The sequence below is a fragment of the Thermobia domestica genome, chromosome 17, assembly GCF_964235325.1.
Source record: "Thermobia domestica chromosome 17, izTheDome1.hap1.1, whole genome shotgun sequence".
NCBI lineage: Eukaryota > Metazoa > Arthropoda > Insecta > Zygentoma > Lepismatidae > Thermobia > Thermobia domestica.
Window position 1 is genome coordinate 79,170,600 of NC_137470.1, and position 18,752 is coordinate 79,189,351.

At 37.8% G+C, this 18,752-nt stretch overlaps 1 protein-coding gene across 1 annotated transcript in view; it reads right to left on the reverse strand.

The window, feature by feature from the left end:
- LOC145674557 (frequenin-2-like) overlaps window positions 1-18,752 on the reverse strand; it is a 142,852-nt gene that overhangs the window by 41,091 nt on the left and 83,009 nt on the right. Inside the window, exons 4-5 of the mRNA XM_081744731.1 lie at window positions 12,044-12,133; window positions 506-584 (exon numbers count right to left, since the gene is read on the reverse strand). Of these exons, the coding sequence (XP_081600857.1) occupies window positions 506-584; window positions 12,044-12,133 (169 nt within the window). The remainder of the gene's footprint in view (window positions 1-505; window positions 585-12,043; window positions 12,134-18,752) is intronic.

The window sequence follows — 18,752 nt, forward strand, 5'->3', positions numbered from 1 at the left end:
AGTATCATTTAAGTGTTGCGAAGCGTTTGCTGAAGCAATTCGCCTAAAACGAAAAGATCTCTGGACACATAACTCGTGGATGTTGAACTATGACAACGCAGCGTCACACAATGCTATCTTTATCCGCGAGTTTCTCACCAAAAACGTAACGAATACCATTCCGCAGCCACTGAAGTTTGAAGTTGACCGGAGTTTGCTCCGTGCGGCTCTTTCGTGTTTGATCGACTCAAGAAACCATTACAGCGAACGCATTTTATCATCCGAAAGGAGATAACACGAAAATCGGAGACGGCTCTGATGGACACACAGAAAATCGAGCACCACAAATGTTTTGAGAAGTGGATTAAGCGCTGACATAAGTGCATTGCAGTCGATGGGAATTACTTCCAAGAGGGGTGCATCAATTTTCACGAATATACTTGTATTTTTAATTTTGTGCGTGAATTCCAGGAACTTTTTTATCAAGGTAGTATACCTGAAAAATGCGAATTAGCATTCTACTTACATTCAAGTTTCTCCTCCACACTTCCACGTGAAGTTATTGACATGCCTTGCAGAAACTCAGCAAATTCAATATATCCATCCTACATTGCAGAAAGAAGACATCAAAGATGTGGAATATTCATAACAAGAATACGTTTTCAGTGCTATACTAAGAAGGAAACGAGCAATAATTTTTGAATGTAAACGTGTATCACATGTCTGTGTAAGAAGTTAACTCTTTCGATGGAATAGGCCATTATGAAACAAAAATGTATGAAAAGATGGGTATAATGTTGTTACTTTTTTATATCAGTTTTTCACTGTTACTTGTAAGTAATATTGCTCCATCTTTTAGTTAAAATGAAAGGCAAAATGCAAAATAAGTAAACGTTACATACCAGAGATGCAGTAGGTCAGTGGGTCAGTGGGTCAAGTGGGTCAAGTTTTCTAAGTGGGTCAGTGGGTCGTGGGTCAACAGCTTGTATCACCCACCGTGACCCATAGCGACCCACCACCCACCATGACCCATTGCGACCCACCGACGCAGACTAACCTACCGACTCATTCTGCTCACTGCATGGTAGTCAGTATCTTCTGAAGACTGGTAAATTTGTCTGCGTTTTACTTTCAAGACCTTCATTTCCCTTCCTTTTCCATTTGTTTCTATTTACCTGTAGTGAGTAGGCTATATCTAAGTGGAAAAAGAACTTCAGGCACTTTTGGATATTGATATTTGTAATTGTAATAATAGCAACAGGACTTATACTACTACTTGGCTTTCGAGACGCACAGCCTATGAGCTTTTAGAGGAGCTATCTATTGGAAAAAATACATTTTTGAATCACTGTAATATACAAATTATTATATAAAAAATTGAATGTAACTATGTGTGCCTGATCATCACGGCCAAATTGCAAAGTCAAATGAAATGACTTTTGGTATATAGTTAGGCTATCCTAAGGAGGTAGTGAGAATCCGAATTTTTGCGGGAAAAAAATTAGTATCTCGCCAGCCGTTAAACTTACGGAACTGAAATTCAGGGTATTAACTCTTTATTGAAAATAAACAGAATGTGTCCTAGCATTTTTTAAATTCTCCGATTGATTTCGATTGGTGCTATGCCCTGTGCATTCAAAAACTTTATCACTGCTCGCACTTCGCACGCGCCGGGAGCTGGAATAGGAACATCCATCTTCAACCATTGTCACGACACTACTGAAAGCACTAGGGAAGCTCCGCTAGTGCATGTGTCATGATAGGACCTTACTCTCTCACGTACATGTAGTCACTTCGCGCAACATACCGTTTCCTAGCTATGGGACGCGTGGGAAATTTACTTTCTGGATGCGCCTCGTATCTTTTGTAGCCATAATTCTATTCAATCACGGTGCTAATTTTAAAGTGTATGGATGAGTGGTGCACATACAGTGTGTTTGTTACCACAAAATTACCCTATTCTAATACAAGAAACATTAGTACTCAATGATCTTAACGAGCTCCTCCGTAGCTAAGCGGTTAGCGTACGCGCCTTTGGCGTGGGAGACCCGGGTTCGATTCCCGGCGGGAGCTCATGTGGTTCGGATTCCACGTTAATCAGTAGGTCCACGTCTCATATAGTCTCGCTGCTGAAAGGGACGCTAAAACTAAAATCAACTCAACTCAATGATCTTAAATGCAAACGAGTAAATACAAAATACTGAAAGCATAAAGTAGTAAAATATTCGAAAATTTCTATTTTTCCCAAGATTTCCGTTTTGTTCCAAGCCAGGGAAAAGAATGGTAAAAAGCTGTATTTTTGGGTCTAGGACAAATCTGCCAATGACCAAATGCGCCATTCGTGAAAATTGACAAAACTGCCAATGGACAAATCCGCCAATACACAAATCTGCCAATTACCAAATGCGCCAAACGCGAAAATGACCAAATGCGCCAATTGTGAAAATGGACAAATCAGCAAATTACCAAATCTGCCAATTACTAAATGCGCCAAACGCGAAAATGACCAAATGCGCCAATTGCGAAAATGGACAAATCAGCCAATGGACAAATCTGCTAATTACCAAATCTGCCAACTACCATATCCGCTAATTACCAAATATGCCAATTACCAAATCTGTCAATTACCAAATGCGCCAAACGCGAAAACGACCAAATGCTCCAATCGTGAGAATGGACAAATCTGCCAATTGACAAATCAACCAATTACCAAATCTGCCAATGGACAAATCCGCCAATGGAGAAATCTGCCAATGGGTAAATCACCGAACTATCATTTTATTTTAGATGTATTCTTCAATCATTATCCCACAGTATTACAAAAAAGAAGAAGAAGAATTATTTATGAAAGAAAGCGAGAAAGGGTATTTTAATTTTAATGTGTGTTACTTATATAAATTCGCAATTATGTTTCAAAATGAATGTTTACTGATGTTGGTTGTTGGAGTTTAGTATCCCATTGCTGTACTTAGGTTATAAGAGACGTGACGTAACACGTTTGAATTTTAATGTCCTCTCACTGGGAATCGAACCCGAAAAGACTAATGTTTGTTGTAATTATTGGATAGCCAACAAACAGCCAACAAGCCTATTTGGCCTTTCACTTAAGTAGCTGTTGCTTCAATTCTGTTCACCTGATTATCTTGTTTCATATGTCATTCACTTCAGAATAAACCAAGCTTGCAAATGGTACTATGCGCATGTGTACATGATGTAAAAGAAGAGGGAAATTTAAGGTAAAATTGGGAATTTCCCGTCAAAAAGTCTTTTTTTAAATGTAGCACCCCCTGGTACGGCCCCGACTAAAGGCACCCGAATATAATATACATTTAAAACTACTGTAGTTTATAAGTAACATATGTGCCAAGATACATTATAATACCTACAATAGTTGTGACGGAAAAAATATTTCTCTGTTCTGCTAGACAATACCAAATTTCATATAGGAAAAAAGTGAGATAACTTTAAAATCAAATGAATCTGAACAGTATTATTTATTTGAAATGAAATGGAATCTGAGTTTTACGTCCAACGTTTATGCCGGTAAGGCTAAAGGAGACGGTGATGATGAGTAATTAATAAATGTTGGAATGAAGAAAGTGGGAGAAAACGGGAGAAACCCGAGGAAACCCACGCACACGGTGTTTGTCCACCACAAAGTTCACTTGGAGGGGACTGGAATCGAACCCGTGACCCCAAGCGCTAGAGGTGAACGCTCCATCACTGAGCCACCGCGGCCCTATTATTTATTTAAGTATCATGACTTATACGTTATTCTCTTCAGAATAAAACATGCTTTCAAATTGTATCATGATAATATATATGTGTGTGTGTGTTGTATGAGAAAAGGGGAAATTAGGGTAAAATTGGGAATTTTCCGACCAACAACAATCGGCAAGAGCAGGTTTGCTCCAGTAGCCCTGATATCGTTTCTCCATCATAGATGTAACTTGGTAGAAATGTTTCCCATGTTCATCAATGACTGTTCCGCAATTTTCTGGGAAGAAATTTATATGGGACTGCAACATATGTATTTTTAGTGATACATTACACCCTTTTGCTTGGTAGAAGGTATTAGGTGCAACTCTACTTCCTTATAGTTCTGATACCGCTCGTTTTCCAAAACATTCGTCACCACTATTCGGAAAGAATCTCATGCTATCCTCTCCTCATTTTCTAACACTGTATCAAATTCAGGATCATTGAGGAGTTAGCGGATTTGAGTGCCTATAAGGATTCATACCTGATTTTAGTTTCCGCAATTTGTGGAAGTTTACGCAGAATATATTTGAAGAATGTTTTCATGCGTCTATGAATAGCCGCCATTCATTGAGATTATCGTCTGTTAAGTTTACTCATAAGACCAGTTAGGCCTACATTGTTACAACGTAATATGTCACTTTCCACTAAAAATACTGTTTAGGGATTCTGACGTGTTCAAAACACGAACACTTTTAGATCTTCAGAATAAGCTCCCCATTTCTTGAGTTTGGATGCTAGCAGTTTTGCGCCACTTTTTGACAACACCAGGTAATTTAATTCAGGTTGAGTATCATATGGTGAATAGATAACGATATTTTGGTTTTGTGAGGTTAGGACCGGTGGAAGACGATGAATCTGCAGCAGAATTTGACAATGTGGGTCAACATTGTTCGCCTTTTGCTCTTCATCGGGTAAAACACTGGAGTAAGGTACGGGAAGTTGTGGAACCTTTAGTTCTTCAGAGTGTGGCACAGTGACGAACATTTCAAGGAATATTTGAATAAGTAGAAGTCCACTTTTTTTTTCTTTTTTGGATAGACCTTTAATTGGAAGAACTATGCAAAAATAGCAATTTGAAGTATGATCTGTCGGTTCTCTCCATATCATTGGAACTGCAAATGGCACGCATGGCCTTTTTCCGTGTAGCCAGTCCCGCAAATTTGTAGAACAAGTATTACAACATATATGTGGTGCTTACTTCTTGTCCACATCTCCCAGTTTACAGCCAAAGTACAAGTGATAGTCTTTCTTTGTGATAGGAGCGAAATTCCACTTTTTGCTTCACTTCGTTAAAAACAACAATTTGCTCTGCACTGCAAACACATTTACGCGACATGTTTCTGCTTAGTATAGTCATAGAAAGATAAATAATAATAATAATAATAATAATAATAATAATAATAATAATAATAATAATAGCAGCACCCACCGACCAGCCCAATATCTCACCACCACTACGTCCGAGATGGCAAATTGTAACTACAAAAGAACGTAACACAACATGTTTTCTCTGGCAAACTCTTCAATACAAACTAAACCGTGAAGTGGTTGATATTTCTTTGTTAGCCATGAAGTGTGAGCAATATGGATAGGAATTTATTTCGGGAGGGCCCCTAAGCTTTTCGGTGGTCCAAATACAATTTGAAGCTAAATTATATTAAAATTTGTAAAATTTCACCTGAAATTAGACTAAATTTACAAACAAGTCGGGGTGTCAAGACCCACAGGACCCACCCCTGCGTATGTCCCTGAGGATAGCAATGAAACTAACTGTCAAACGATGAAAATTTATTGAAATAAGTAGACAGCTCCTGTTGCCACGAATCCTTAATTTGCCCAGCAGAGCACATCGGGTGATAACGTATTTCTTTGAAACCCGAACCAATCTTCAAAAACTAATTTCATATTCGTTATCAGCACCCTAAAATTAGTAAGAATTTGTTACTTTATCTCCGAAGCATTTTCACTGTTGACTAGTGTTTTCAGAGCAAGTTTCTCTTTTTGTAGTTAATACGTTTCATGTGGATTAAATATGAACCAAGATTAGTTGATATAAAAGGAAAATTAGTATAATTGAGTTCACGTTTCATCTATTAGTAAATACACATTAGTAACTAGTGTTTTGTAACTTGTATGCTTAGTGCATAAAATAATTTTGTGATCCTGATAACAGATTCCTGAAGTGAAAAATATTAACTTTTAACAATCGGATTGTACCTTTTGTTGCTTGGTTTCTCATAAGACTGACACACATATTTCCAAGAATGATACGCGTAGCCCTAACAGTCTTCCAATGACGAGACATATATCATTCCATTGATAATATTGAGGTAAACAAAATGTCATGATAAAGCTCGTATAAACTTTTCTAGAATATGTAGTAAAATATACTATTCGTAGATACGAAAATTGATGCTTTGTTACCGCTAATTACTCATATAAAAGTGAAACTGAATTATATCGTCATTAACCATGCGCGCTGATCTTGGGGATTGGCCTCCCTGGATGTAGATATCTTGATTCAAATTTGTGACAAGGAACTACACATATTTCAATGCCTCCCCAAAGTTATACAGAAGTCGTCGTCGCTGTCATTAAGATCTTTATTACACCAATTCTAAGACTAAATTACTCAGTTAATGAGTTATAGTCCAGAATGTTGATTGATTTTCTTCCTTTAAAAATAATATTGTCAAACACATTACATATGTATAAATCAATAAATCACATCAAACCAAATAAAATGAGATTCTCGAATACAAGTTTACATGTTTAGTTTATAAAAAAAATGCTGCACTAACAACTGAATCTTTCGTTGCAATAATCAGTGACAGCTTTCATTCATTGTCCTGGCAGTAGCGAACTAGCAGCTTGCTTTTCTTTTCGTAAGGTGGCACACATATACTTTTTCGAACATGCTAGTTGTAACCGTAGGTAATAACAATCAAGTTAATTAAGAAGTCTTGGTAATAAGTAGTTTCAAATTGGTTAAAATGAATCCGAACCTGTTTTTGGGATGGGTAATTTGAATAGGGACATCAAAATATAAGCCGTCACTTTAGAATCTTTTTGAAGAAAATTACAAGTGTTTACTTAAAATATTTACTTTATTTATTATTTAGAAGGCTATGAAAAATATTCATTCACATTCTTTCAAATATTCACAACTTTCACAATTACAAATTAAAATTTCTCACTAAGTACAAGATCGTACAAAAAAATAAATACCAAAATTTATAGCTGTAAAACAATTTCTTCTGTTATAACTTTCGGTTTTAAATTTCACGACTGTAAATCAGGTCAAGAGGACAAAAGTTACTTGTAATATGGGCAAAGTTCCTACAATCTAAGAATCCAGCAAAGCTGACTCTCAGTGAACTATATGAAAAAAAAAGAAAAAAAACTAAATATTCTAAACTTTCTAAATAGAGTACTCAAAAAAGATCTCAAGATACGTCTTTGTAAACAAGTCATGATTATACTAACTACTGTTTACTTATTAACGATGTTATTATTTCTATAATAATTGCATTTCTTCTTACTTTCCTTATCCATTTTCTGTTAAAGATTATAGCTTCTTATTGAAGACTTTTTATTATTAACTGATTATCAACTGCATTGTTCTATTTATAATAAGGAATACATATATTGGTTTATTTCGAAAATATAAAAAGGAAGCTGACATCCGCTTAATGAATTATGTCAGCCATAGACTCCTAGATTTCATGGTAGCTCGTAGATTTCATGGTCTTTCACACAAATTCTATGCGAGGTCTAACCAAACTTGTGAAATCTCCATCCCGTAAAGGTCGCCAGCACAGTTGTAACTTCGTTTTTGTTGAAATAGTAAAGTAATAATATTTATATGGTTCAAGTCCTCTTTTATTATTTCTTCCACTACTTATAAAGGGTATGTGACAAATCCATAAGGTGTCTGGGCCACAACAACAGATTTTGATGTAAATTGGTAGATTAATAGGACACTTTGCAAAACTAATGTAACTAGCAGGAACTTGTCGAAAAAGCTGTAGTTTCTGAGATTCGAATCAAAGCCAGTCGATTCATTAAAAATGACATATGTCGTGATATCTCGGGAACGGCTCCACCGAGAACAAGCAGACTTTGCAAGCCATAGTAGACACATGATAGTTTTAAAACGAAATTAAAACGAATTGTCTGCACCTGCGCAGAGCGAAAGGATACACTATCAGTACTATGATCGCGGTCTATTGGAGCACATCAGTGTGATGCAGGCATCTATTCATCAAAGAAACATGCCAAAATCATAGCCCATAGGGTTACCTATATACAGTTGCCACGAGACGAGCTCTTTTTCATGTCTCGTCTCGTCTGGACAACGAGCTAACACTTCGAGACGAGACCTGTCTATTATTTGCAAGACAAGACACGCGACAATGTTGTAAGGAGACAAGATGCGACAGCCCCAATATGTCTCGTAGCAATACTACCCAGTTGTATAAAGCAAAGGCTGACGTAAGAGATCTGCGACGGTAGTTACGCAGGCTTGTTCGGTTCACGACTAGCATATAGTCGGTTTTCCCTTGATTTTTATCATGAGTTTTGTCTCATAATGTTCTACGAGACGACACGACACCAGGCACAGGTTCGAGACGACACGACACCAGGCACAGGTTCGAGAACAAGACACGAGACGACACCAGCATCTCATGTTTGCGACGAGACTGTTTCACGCGACGAGATGAGACAACACCAAAAGTTTCGTCTCATGGCCACACTAACTATATATAAGTAAATCTTATGACCTATGATTTTGACACGTTTCTTTGAAGCATAGATGCCTGCGTCACACTGATGTGTTCGAATAGACCGCGACTATAGGCCTGATAGTGTTTCCTTACACTCTCTTAATACTATGTTACTGTTGTGTAACATTGACGACTTACAGTACTTGATATCACTACACCCCGAATATGGCGACTATTAACATTAACTATATGACTTCCACACAGGTGTAATGGAAATGTATGACTGAGAAGACAGTCAAAGTGCGTAACTAGAGGTGGGTGTCCGGGGGCAGACCACCCCAACATCTTCTCACCTCAATTGCTTGAAAACGCTCACCTTTGAGTCTAATTCTTTTCTTGCATTATGTTGTACTTGTCATGTAGTTCAAACTAAGCAAGAGAAAAATACATCGCAGCCTTCACGTTTTCGAGATATGCGCATGCGCACAATTATTTTCGCATTATGCGCAGTTCTGCGCAGGTGCAAACAATTCGTTTTAATTTCTTTTAAAAACATCATGTATCTACTATGGCTTGCAAAGTTTGCTTGTTTTCTGTGAATCCGTTCCCGAGATATCACGAGAAATGTCGTCTTTAATCAATCGACTGTATCTCACAAACTACAGTTTTCTCGACAAAGTCCTGCTAGTTACACTAGTTTTGCAAAGTGTCCTATTAGTCTACCAAGATTCATCAAAATCGGTTGTTGTGACCTAGATACCTTATGGATGTGTCACAGGCCCTTAGAAAATTGAAAGAGCTTTTGTGTAAAATGTATCTCTCTCATAGTGGGCTACTTACATGATTGTGCACCACAGGCACTACGTCGGTAACTTCAAACTTGAAATACTCATAACTGAATAAACAAAATAAAGAAAAGAAATAAACTGGCTCCCCAAAGACCCGTTTTCCAACAATATTTGCTACAGTTACACCCTTTGTGGTCATATTAGTAAAGAAACGCAGTTTGTCTTTTACAAGATAATATTTCCTCGCAATACATTTACATTCTTTTTAAGATTAAATAATCGTCTACCATGACATAGGGGCGTAAGTGACATTTTTTTTTGAAAATGCATTTTTTTCGCTCATTGAATCACTTAAGTTACATTTCCAAAAATTTCCGTTCTTTTTCAGGACTACAACACTAGTTACGACACAAATGAATGATATCGGCCATTTTTGATCATTTTTAGAGATGCGCACGAGACGAGTCGAGACAGGATTTTCGTGACAAAATTCGAGTCGAGACACGGCTCTTCCAATAGAGAAATATACATTTTTCGAGTCAAGACATCACTTTTACAGCACATTTTCGAGACGAGACAGCCACAAATCTTGTCTCGTGCGCATCCCTAATTATTTTTATATATGTCTCCCTCTCCAAAGCTGCGAGGCTGAATTTTGATTTAAACTTCATCGAAAGTGTCAGTGCTCATCTCAGCGACCCCAAAAACTATAGACTCGACACCAACATCGGTCATTTTTGATCAATTTAAAATGTTTCACCTCCTCCCCCTTCCTTAAATTACATCGTCAGAGTGATGCGGCAAAAACATCTCAAGTTCGAACTTCATCTAGGTTGAAAATTTGATCGAGATCGGTCCGGTGGTTCAAGAGTTATTAAGTTATATATATATATATATATATATATATATATATATATATATATAGGGCCTGATCCAGAATTGTCTGAAGGGGCGCACCAATAACTACCAAAATAACCAATCATACTAAAATTCTTCAAAGTGACGTATGGCAATATTCTCTTTGCCCCTGATAACACTGATGCATAGAACGGAGGAAAGTATTTTCAAGAGGGTCACGAGTGGAATGCAGGGCAAAAATGTCCTTCTCTCTTCCTGCCTTCTGTTTTCTTTCCTACTTGACAAATGTTATATTTTTTTGCTTGGTGAATCTTTTTCCTCCAACCTTCGGGAAAGCAAACTATTGCTTTTGCAAAGCTTTGCTTTCTTTTAAGCCCCAAACGGAACCATGATGGCAGAAAGTTTCGGAAAGTGTTGCTATTTTCACTGCTAGCTTCTGATTTTAGATAGTGTACATTTACAACGAAGGGTAGGGTCACATGTACATTTTCACCCCCTAAATCCCCTTCCCACTCCCCCAAGCTCTATCTTCAAAGTGAAATGATAAAATACATCTCAGGCCCGAACTTCATCTATGTTAAAAATTTGATCGAGATTGATCGTTTGGTCAGAGAACTATTAGGTTTTATTTATTGTTTTAAACTCCTCCCTCCCCTCCCCTAAACTCTATCGTCAAATGAATAGATAATCATCCCAGGTTCAAACCTGACCTATGTTGAAACTTTGGCCGAGATCGGTCGGGTGGTTCAAGTGTAATGAAGACACAATGTCAGTCACTTTCATTCCAATTTTTACATATGTCTCCTGCTCTCCCTCCCATATGCACCACCGTAAAAGTTAAATGATAAAAATTACCCCAAGCTCAAACATCATCTATGTTGAAAATTTATCGAGATTGGTTGGGTCGTCCCCTCTCACTAACCTAGGTTCTACCGTCAAAGTGAAAATATGAAAGAAAACTTTCCAGGTTCGGACCTCATCTATGCTGAAAATTTGATCGAGTTCAGTCGGGTGGTTCAAGAGTTATTGTTTTATTTATTTAATATATCTCTCTCCCCTCTCCTTCCCCGCTCCGAAGGTCTGCCGTCAAAGTGATATCATAGAAACCACCCTAGGTTCGAACATGGTCTATGGTGAAAATTTGATTGAGATCGAGCGAGTGGTTCAAGGGTTAATAACTTACGAACATAGTCACTATTACACACACACACACACACACACACACACATATATATATATATATTCGATATCTCCCCCTGCTCCCCCTCCCCTACGTTGCTCCGACAAAGTGAAATAATAGAAGACATTCCAGGCACGAACCTCATGAATGTTGAAAATTTGATCGAGATCGGTAGAGGGGTTTAAGAGATTAGGAGTCACAAACATAGTCACTTTTAATTTTATAATATAGATATACCGAATTTCAAATTTCTAACTTAAACGAATTCCTACATTCGACACTTTGAGGATAAATAAATAATTTTTATATAGGCTGAAGTTTTAATTACCACTCAAATCCCTCAAGCTGAAGGACTGGCCCTTGACCGCGTCTTTGTGCGATTGCTTATGCAATATATTCTCAAGTAAATTCTATACCCAGAAGCCTTATTCTCGATTAGCATAGTAGGACATGCATGCCGTAGCGAAAGAAAGAATCTAATGATCAGGAATTTTCCAGTATCAATATTTTGGTTGTTACTTATTCGTAATATTGTTAGAATTTACGCTTGGCATGAAAACTGAGAGTAGAGTAAGCAATGAATAGAAACATATAAATCACACATAATATATGATAAGTATTGCAATGACATCAGAGACTTCAGAAAAGTAAGGGAAATTTTGAAGCTGAGAAAAAAAAACATTACACTTAGCATTTCCTGTTCAGTTAAAATACATTTATGAACTCAAATGAGAGAAAATTAATCTTACGTCATCTGAATCTAAAACAGTGAAAGCCAATTTCGCAAACTTGGTAGGATCTCCGTTAGTATAGTACTCTTTGTATACTGTAACAAAACCCTGAAAAGAGCGAAACAAAAAATATATGAATTAACATCTCAAAAAATAAGTTCAACTCGCATTCATGATATTTGATTAATAAACACTTATTCAACCCAGAAAATAACAACTGCAAAATAAATATAGTTTACTGGAGGATGAAAATAAAAGAAACCTTATTTTCTCGAGCACAACTCTAGGGATGCGCAAGAGTTGAGACATGTCTCGAACCTCGAGTCGACTCGACTTGAATTCGAGTCGAGACAAACTTTGTAAAATTCGAAACGAGTCGAGACAAACGTATTTCTCGACTCGAATTTTCAGACACGAGTCGAGCCGAGACTGCTCGTAAAAATCTCGACTCGACTCGAATGTCTCGAAAGTTTTTCTATAATTTTTAATATTATTTTGAAGAAAATATTCACTCAGGAACATCCTTGAAACCAAATCCAGCATTTATTAATTTAAAGAGGTACAGAACGCATAAACTTTATAGTTAATCTTTCGAGATCAAGATTTAATTTTCGGCTCAATTCAGTTAATTAAAACTAATAACGAATGTGATATTTGATTGTACTTCTATAATAATAATAATAATAATAATAATAATAATAATAATAATAATAATAATAATAATAATAATAATAATAATAATAATAATAATTGATTATGTGGTTTGTATAAAACTATTATCCGTACCCTATATCTAGTTTGCATAAAACCATTGCGATAAAGTGAACATCATAAATTCTCTCAATGAGCAATTGGTAGTCTATAGTAATTTACAATAGTTATAGATCTAACTATTGTGTTTTCATTTCCATGAACGCAATAGGGCTACATAACTTCTGGATTATTCGCTTCCCTACCTATTTTGAGGCTTTAATGTGTTGCTAGATAACACGTGTTACGGATAATATATAATGTAAAATTTGTTGTATAGAAGACTCCAAAAGTGCATTACCACCTGCAATTCTCCTTTTCTTGCAATAGCAGGCAACCCAAGAAGCTCGGCGGTTGGGTTGGTTGCAAATTCGAAAGGCGTTGGAATAAACCTCAATTTTGTCACAAACATATCAGTGTGGCAAACTGCAAATAAGAGAATAAAACAAATTCTTAAGAATGACAATTTTAACATTGTGACCGAGTTGGATGACGTCAAAAGTTACAAAATGACTTACTTAAGCAGTTCAAACAAGATGAATGGTAAGAAACAGATATAAAAAGAAACCATTTCTCTCTTCCCCCATCCTACCCAAAAAAAAGAAACCAATAAAAAGAAAAAAGTTATATAATATAAATGTTTCATATAAAAGCCTAACAGCACGAAACAAATAGATAAACGAAACGAAAAAGGGACAAACTCCGAATAGAGGACACCACAGACTTGCGGCGTGGTATTCATAAAGATAAAGAAATGGAACCCTAGTTGTAAAACCCATTCTTATATTATTATTATTATTATTATTATTATTATTATTATTATTATTATTATTATTATTATTATTATAAAGTCGTTTCCTTTTCAATATCTCTGACTCTGCCTAAGAGCATGAAAGCATATAGTGATCATGTGTGCACGTTTTTTCAATGAGCGGTCCCAAAGGCCAAAGGGGTGGAAATCTCCAAGAGAGAGAAATAAAAAACTTTCCTATGGTAAATTCTAGTTCAAAGTTCGAAGCACTTGCTTTTGAACGTTTTTTTGTTTCTTTTTTCAAGGAAGAGAAGTTTTGGCGCCTAAGAAATTATATCATATAATATTGCAAATTTGCAAGTGGATGTAGCCTATTTACATTGCAATTTGTGGTAATAAAGATATTATGATTAGAAAACAATATTGTAAAAAGTAAGTTTAATTTCTTCATCCATCGCAAGTCTTGGGAGCCCCTTATACCTCGCCTCCCCCCGAATATCGATATCGAAAATTTAGAATGATATATAGCCATATATTCGCGATATCGAATGTTGACATATGATAATAAAGATATCGACGATAGCGATGTATCGACATATCACAGGCCCAGGTCCGAGAAGTGGTGCTTGAAATATACTGGAATCAACAATCAAATTCTAAATAATTCTAAATTAACAGAAAACAGTTACTGTAATTTACCTTTTACTTCTGTTTCTGATTGTTATCACAAATCAGCGACAGTACACATACTTTACATAGTATACCAATACATTCTATAACTTTTCACAACCAAGCAAGCCGGAAGATGAATTTCCTGTGATATTAAAGTGGAATGTTTTTCAAAATAGTGATAATTCATTGGCCACATTTCTATCAGTACTTTGGTACGGACTAAGAGCTACAAGATTAACAGAACTGGAAATTAAAGATTTTATTCCTTTTTCCTCTCAGAATAAAAGACTTCTGCATTCTCCTGAGATTTTCATTTTCTTAATATAAGTCCCCTATCCTGGGCTAATTCTGGCTACCGCGGTTTCGAGGTAATCGATAAACGAAAGAGCAAAGTTAGTCGACTCTCAACTCTCGACAGTTTGTGAGAAGATATTTCACAGTTCGTGTTGTTATTTCTTCGTTACAAAAACACTTCTAGTTGATTCTATTCATGGTGAATTACTGAACTTATAAACTTTTACAATTATTGAAAAATGAATAATTATTTTTAAACATAAAATGTCGTTACAGTTCAGTAGAATACAGTAGTAGAATGCAGAAGTTAAAGAAAATATTGTTTATTTTTGAGATGTGCAAACTGGATGTGAATAATAAGTGTTTCCCATTCTCTTGTCCAGAGACGGATCTACGATGGACTTCTGGGGGCTCGGTGGTTCGTAATACTCTTATTTAGAGCTATTTTTAAGAGCTCCAAAATCTAGAATGGGTTTCATTTATATATGAAATAAGAAATATATCTTTTCTGGGGGGCAATCACCATGATCGTCCGCTGGATCCGCCCCCGCTCTTGTGTAGCAGACTTTGGAGATATTTAGCTCGTGTATGCTCCTGACGATGCTGATTAGGGATTGACACAGGATAATTTATATACTGAAACTCATCCGGATTTGCAATATCCGGTTGACGGATAACAAGACGGATGACGGATAAGGGATATCAGGATAACGATGACGGATAATATCCGGATAACGAATCACACATAAAATCCAGACAACGGATACTATCCGCATGATGGATAACGGATAATATCCGAATAACGAACGACGGATAAGATACGGATAACGGATGATATGCGGATGACGTATAATATCCGGATAATTGATTTATCCGGATAATTTATAAAATTCAGATAACAGATAATATCTGTATAATAGAACATTCGGATAACTGATAACATCCGGATAACGAATAAAGGATAATATCCGGATAACGTATGTGGATTGAAAAAGACAATATAGGAGTTTCGTTGATTTTGAGTTTAACGTCCCGTTCAGCAGCGAGGCTATATGAGACGTGGACCTACTGATTAAGATGGAATCCGAAGCACATGAGCTCCCGCCGGGAATCGAACCAGGGTCTCCAACGCCAAAGGCGCGTACGCTATCTACTTAGCCACGGAGGAGCTTAAGACAATATAGGAGAGAGACGTGTCAGTCTTTTCTCCTCATGGAGTTAATAAAAGACGATCATTGGGGCAGTGTTCTTTACCATTGAAAGATATTGCTTGTTAAAATGTTTCCTAGTAACTTCCAATTTTCTTGTTCTTGTTGGGCGCGATGGCTCAATGGTAGACCGCTTACTTTGGCGCGTTGGGCTTTTATTGTTTCGATCCCCGGGCAAGTAAGTTTGCGGTGGACAAGATCGCATCCGTAGCTTCTCTCAGGGTACTCCCGCTTCTTGCCACTTTTCACTCCATCAATTCGTCTATTATCATTGACTTGCTTTAATCATTGGACGGGGTGGCTCAGTGGTAGAGCGCCTCCTCTCGTGCATGGGGTCCTTATTGTTTGGTTCCCCAGCCAAGTAAGTTCTGTGGTGGAGAGTATCGTATCCGTGGGTATTCTCAGGGTACTCCTTCTTGTTCCCACTTTTCATTCCACCAATTCCTCTTTTATCATTGACTTGCTTTAATCATTAGGCGCGGCAGCTCAGTGGTAGAGCGGTTCCTCTTTTACGTGGGGTCCTTATTGTTTCGGTCTCCACGCAAGGAAATTTGTACTGGAAAAGATCATATCCGTGGATTTCTCAGGGTACTCACGCTTTTACCCACTTTTAATTCCACAAATTCCTCTATTATTATTGACTGGCTTTAATTTTTGCACCGGTTGCTCAGTGGTACAGCGCTTTCTCTGGTGTACCAATTAAGTTTGAAGTGGATGAGATCGTATCTGTGAGTTTTCTCAGGGTACTCCCGCTTCCTCCCACATTTCATTCTACCAATTCTTTTATTATAATTAAATTGGTTCAATGACTGGACGCAGTGGCTCAGTGGTAGAGCGCTTCCTCTGGTGGGCCAAGTAAGTTTGTTGTGGACAAGATCGTATCCGTGGGTTTTCTCAGGCTACACCCGCTTCCTCCGAAATTTAATTCCACCAATTCTTCTGTTACCATTGACTTGCTTGAATCATTGGGGGCAGTGGCTCCGTGGTAGAACGCTTCCTATATTGGGACAAGCAAGTTTGTGGTGGACAAGATCGTATCCGTAGATTTTCTCAGGGTACTCCTTCTTGTACCCTCTTTTCATTCTACCAATCCCTCTTTTATCATTGACTTGCTTTAATCATTAGGCGCGGCAGCTCAGTGGTAGAGCGGTTCCTCTTTTACGTGGGGTCCTTATTGTTTCGGTCTCCACAGAAGGAAATTTGTACTGGAAAAGATCATATCCGTGGATTTCTCAGGGTACTCACGCTTTTACCCACTTTTAATTCCACAAATTCCTCTATTATTATTGACTGGCTTTAATCTTTGCACGGTTGCTCAGTGGTACAGCGCTTTCTCTGGTGTACCAATTAAGTTTGAAGTGGATGAGATCGTATGTGTGAGTTTTCTCAGGGTACTCCCGCTTCCTCCCACATTTCATTCCACCAATTATTTTATTATAATTGAATTGGTTCAATGACTGGACGCAGTGGCTCAGTGGTAGAGCGCTTCCTCTGGTGGGCCAAGTAAGTTTGTTGTGGACAAGATCGTATCCGTGGGTTTTCTCAGGCTACACCCGCTTCCTCCGAAATTTAATTCCACCAATTCTTCTGTTACCATTGACTTGCTTGAATCATTGGGCGCAGTGGCTCCGTGGTAGGACGCTTCCTATATTGGGACAAGCAAGTTTGTGGTGGACAAGATCGTATCCGTAGATTTTCTCAGGGTACTCCTTCTTGTACCCTCTTTTCATTCTACCAATCCCTCTTTTATCATTGACTTGCTTTAATCATTAGGCGCGGCAGCTCAGTGGTAGAGCGGTTCCTCTTTTACGTGGGGTCCTTATTGTTTCGGTCTCCACAGAAGGAAATTTGTACTGGAAAAGATCATATCCGTGGATTTCTCAGGGTACTCACGCTTTTACCCACTTTTAATTCCACAAATTCCTCTATTATTATTGACTGGCTTTAATCTTTGCACGGTTGCTCAGTGGTACAGCGCTTTCTCTGGTGTACCAATTAAGTTTGAAGTGGATGAGATCGTATGTGTGAGTTTTCTCAGGGTACTCCCGCTTCCTCCCACATTTCATTCCACCAATTATTTTATTATAATTGAATTGGTTCAATGACTGGACGCAGTGGCTCAGTGGTAGAGCGCTTCCTCTGGTGGGCCAAGTAAGTTTGTTGTGGACAAGATCGTATCCGTGGGTTTTCTCAGGCTACACCCGCTTCCTCCGAAATTTAATTCCACCAATTCTTCTGTTACCATTGACTTGCTTGAATCATTGGGGGCAGTGGCTCCGTGGTAGAACGCTTCCTATATTGGGATAAGTAAGTTTGTGGTGGACAAGATCGTATCCGTAGATTTTCTCAGGGCACTCCTTCTTGTTCCCACTTTTCATTCCACCAATCCCTCTTTTATCTTTGACTTGCTTTAATCATTAGTCGCGGCAGCTCAGTGGTAGAGCGCTTCCTCTTTTACGTGGGGTCCTTATTGTTTCGGTCCCCACCCAAGGAAATTTGTACTGGAAAAGATCATATCCATGGTTTTTCTCAGGGTACTCACTCTTTTTCCCACTTTTAATTCCACAAATTCCTCTATTATTATTGACTGGCTTTAATCTTTGCACGGTTGCTCAGTGGTACAGCGCTTTCTCTTGTGTACCAATTACGTTTGAAGTGGATGAGATCGTATGTGTGAGTTTTCTCAGGGTACTCCCGCTTCCTCCCACATTCCATTCCACCAATTCTTCTATTGTCATTGACTTGGTTCAATCATTGGGCGCAGTGGCTCAGTGGTATAACGCTTCCTCTGGTGGGCCAAGTAATTTTGTGGTGGACAAAAGTGTATCCGTAATTTTTCTCAGGGTCTTTTTGCTTCTTCCAACTTTTCATTCCACCAATTTTTCTATTATCATTAACTTACTTTAATCTTTGGGCGCGGTGGCTCAGTGATAGAGCGCTTCCTCTGGTGGACCAACTACATTTGTGGTGGAGAAGATTGTACCCGTGGAATTTTTTAGGGTGCTTCCGCTTCCTCCCACATTTCATTCCACGATTACCCCTATTATCATTG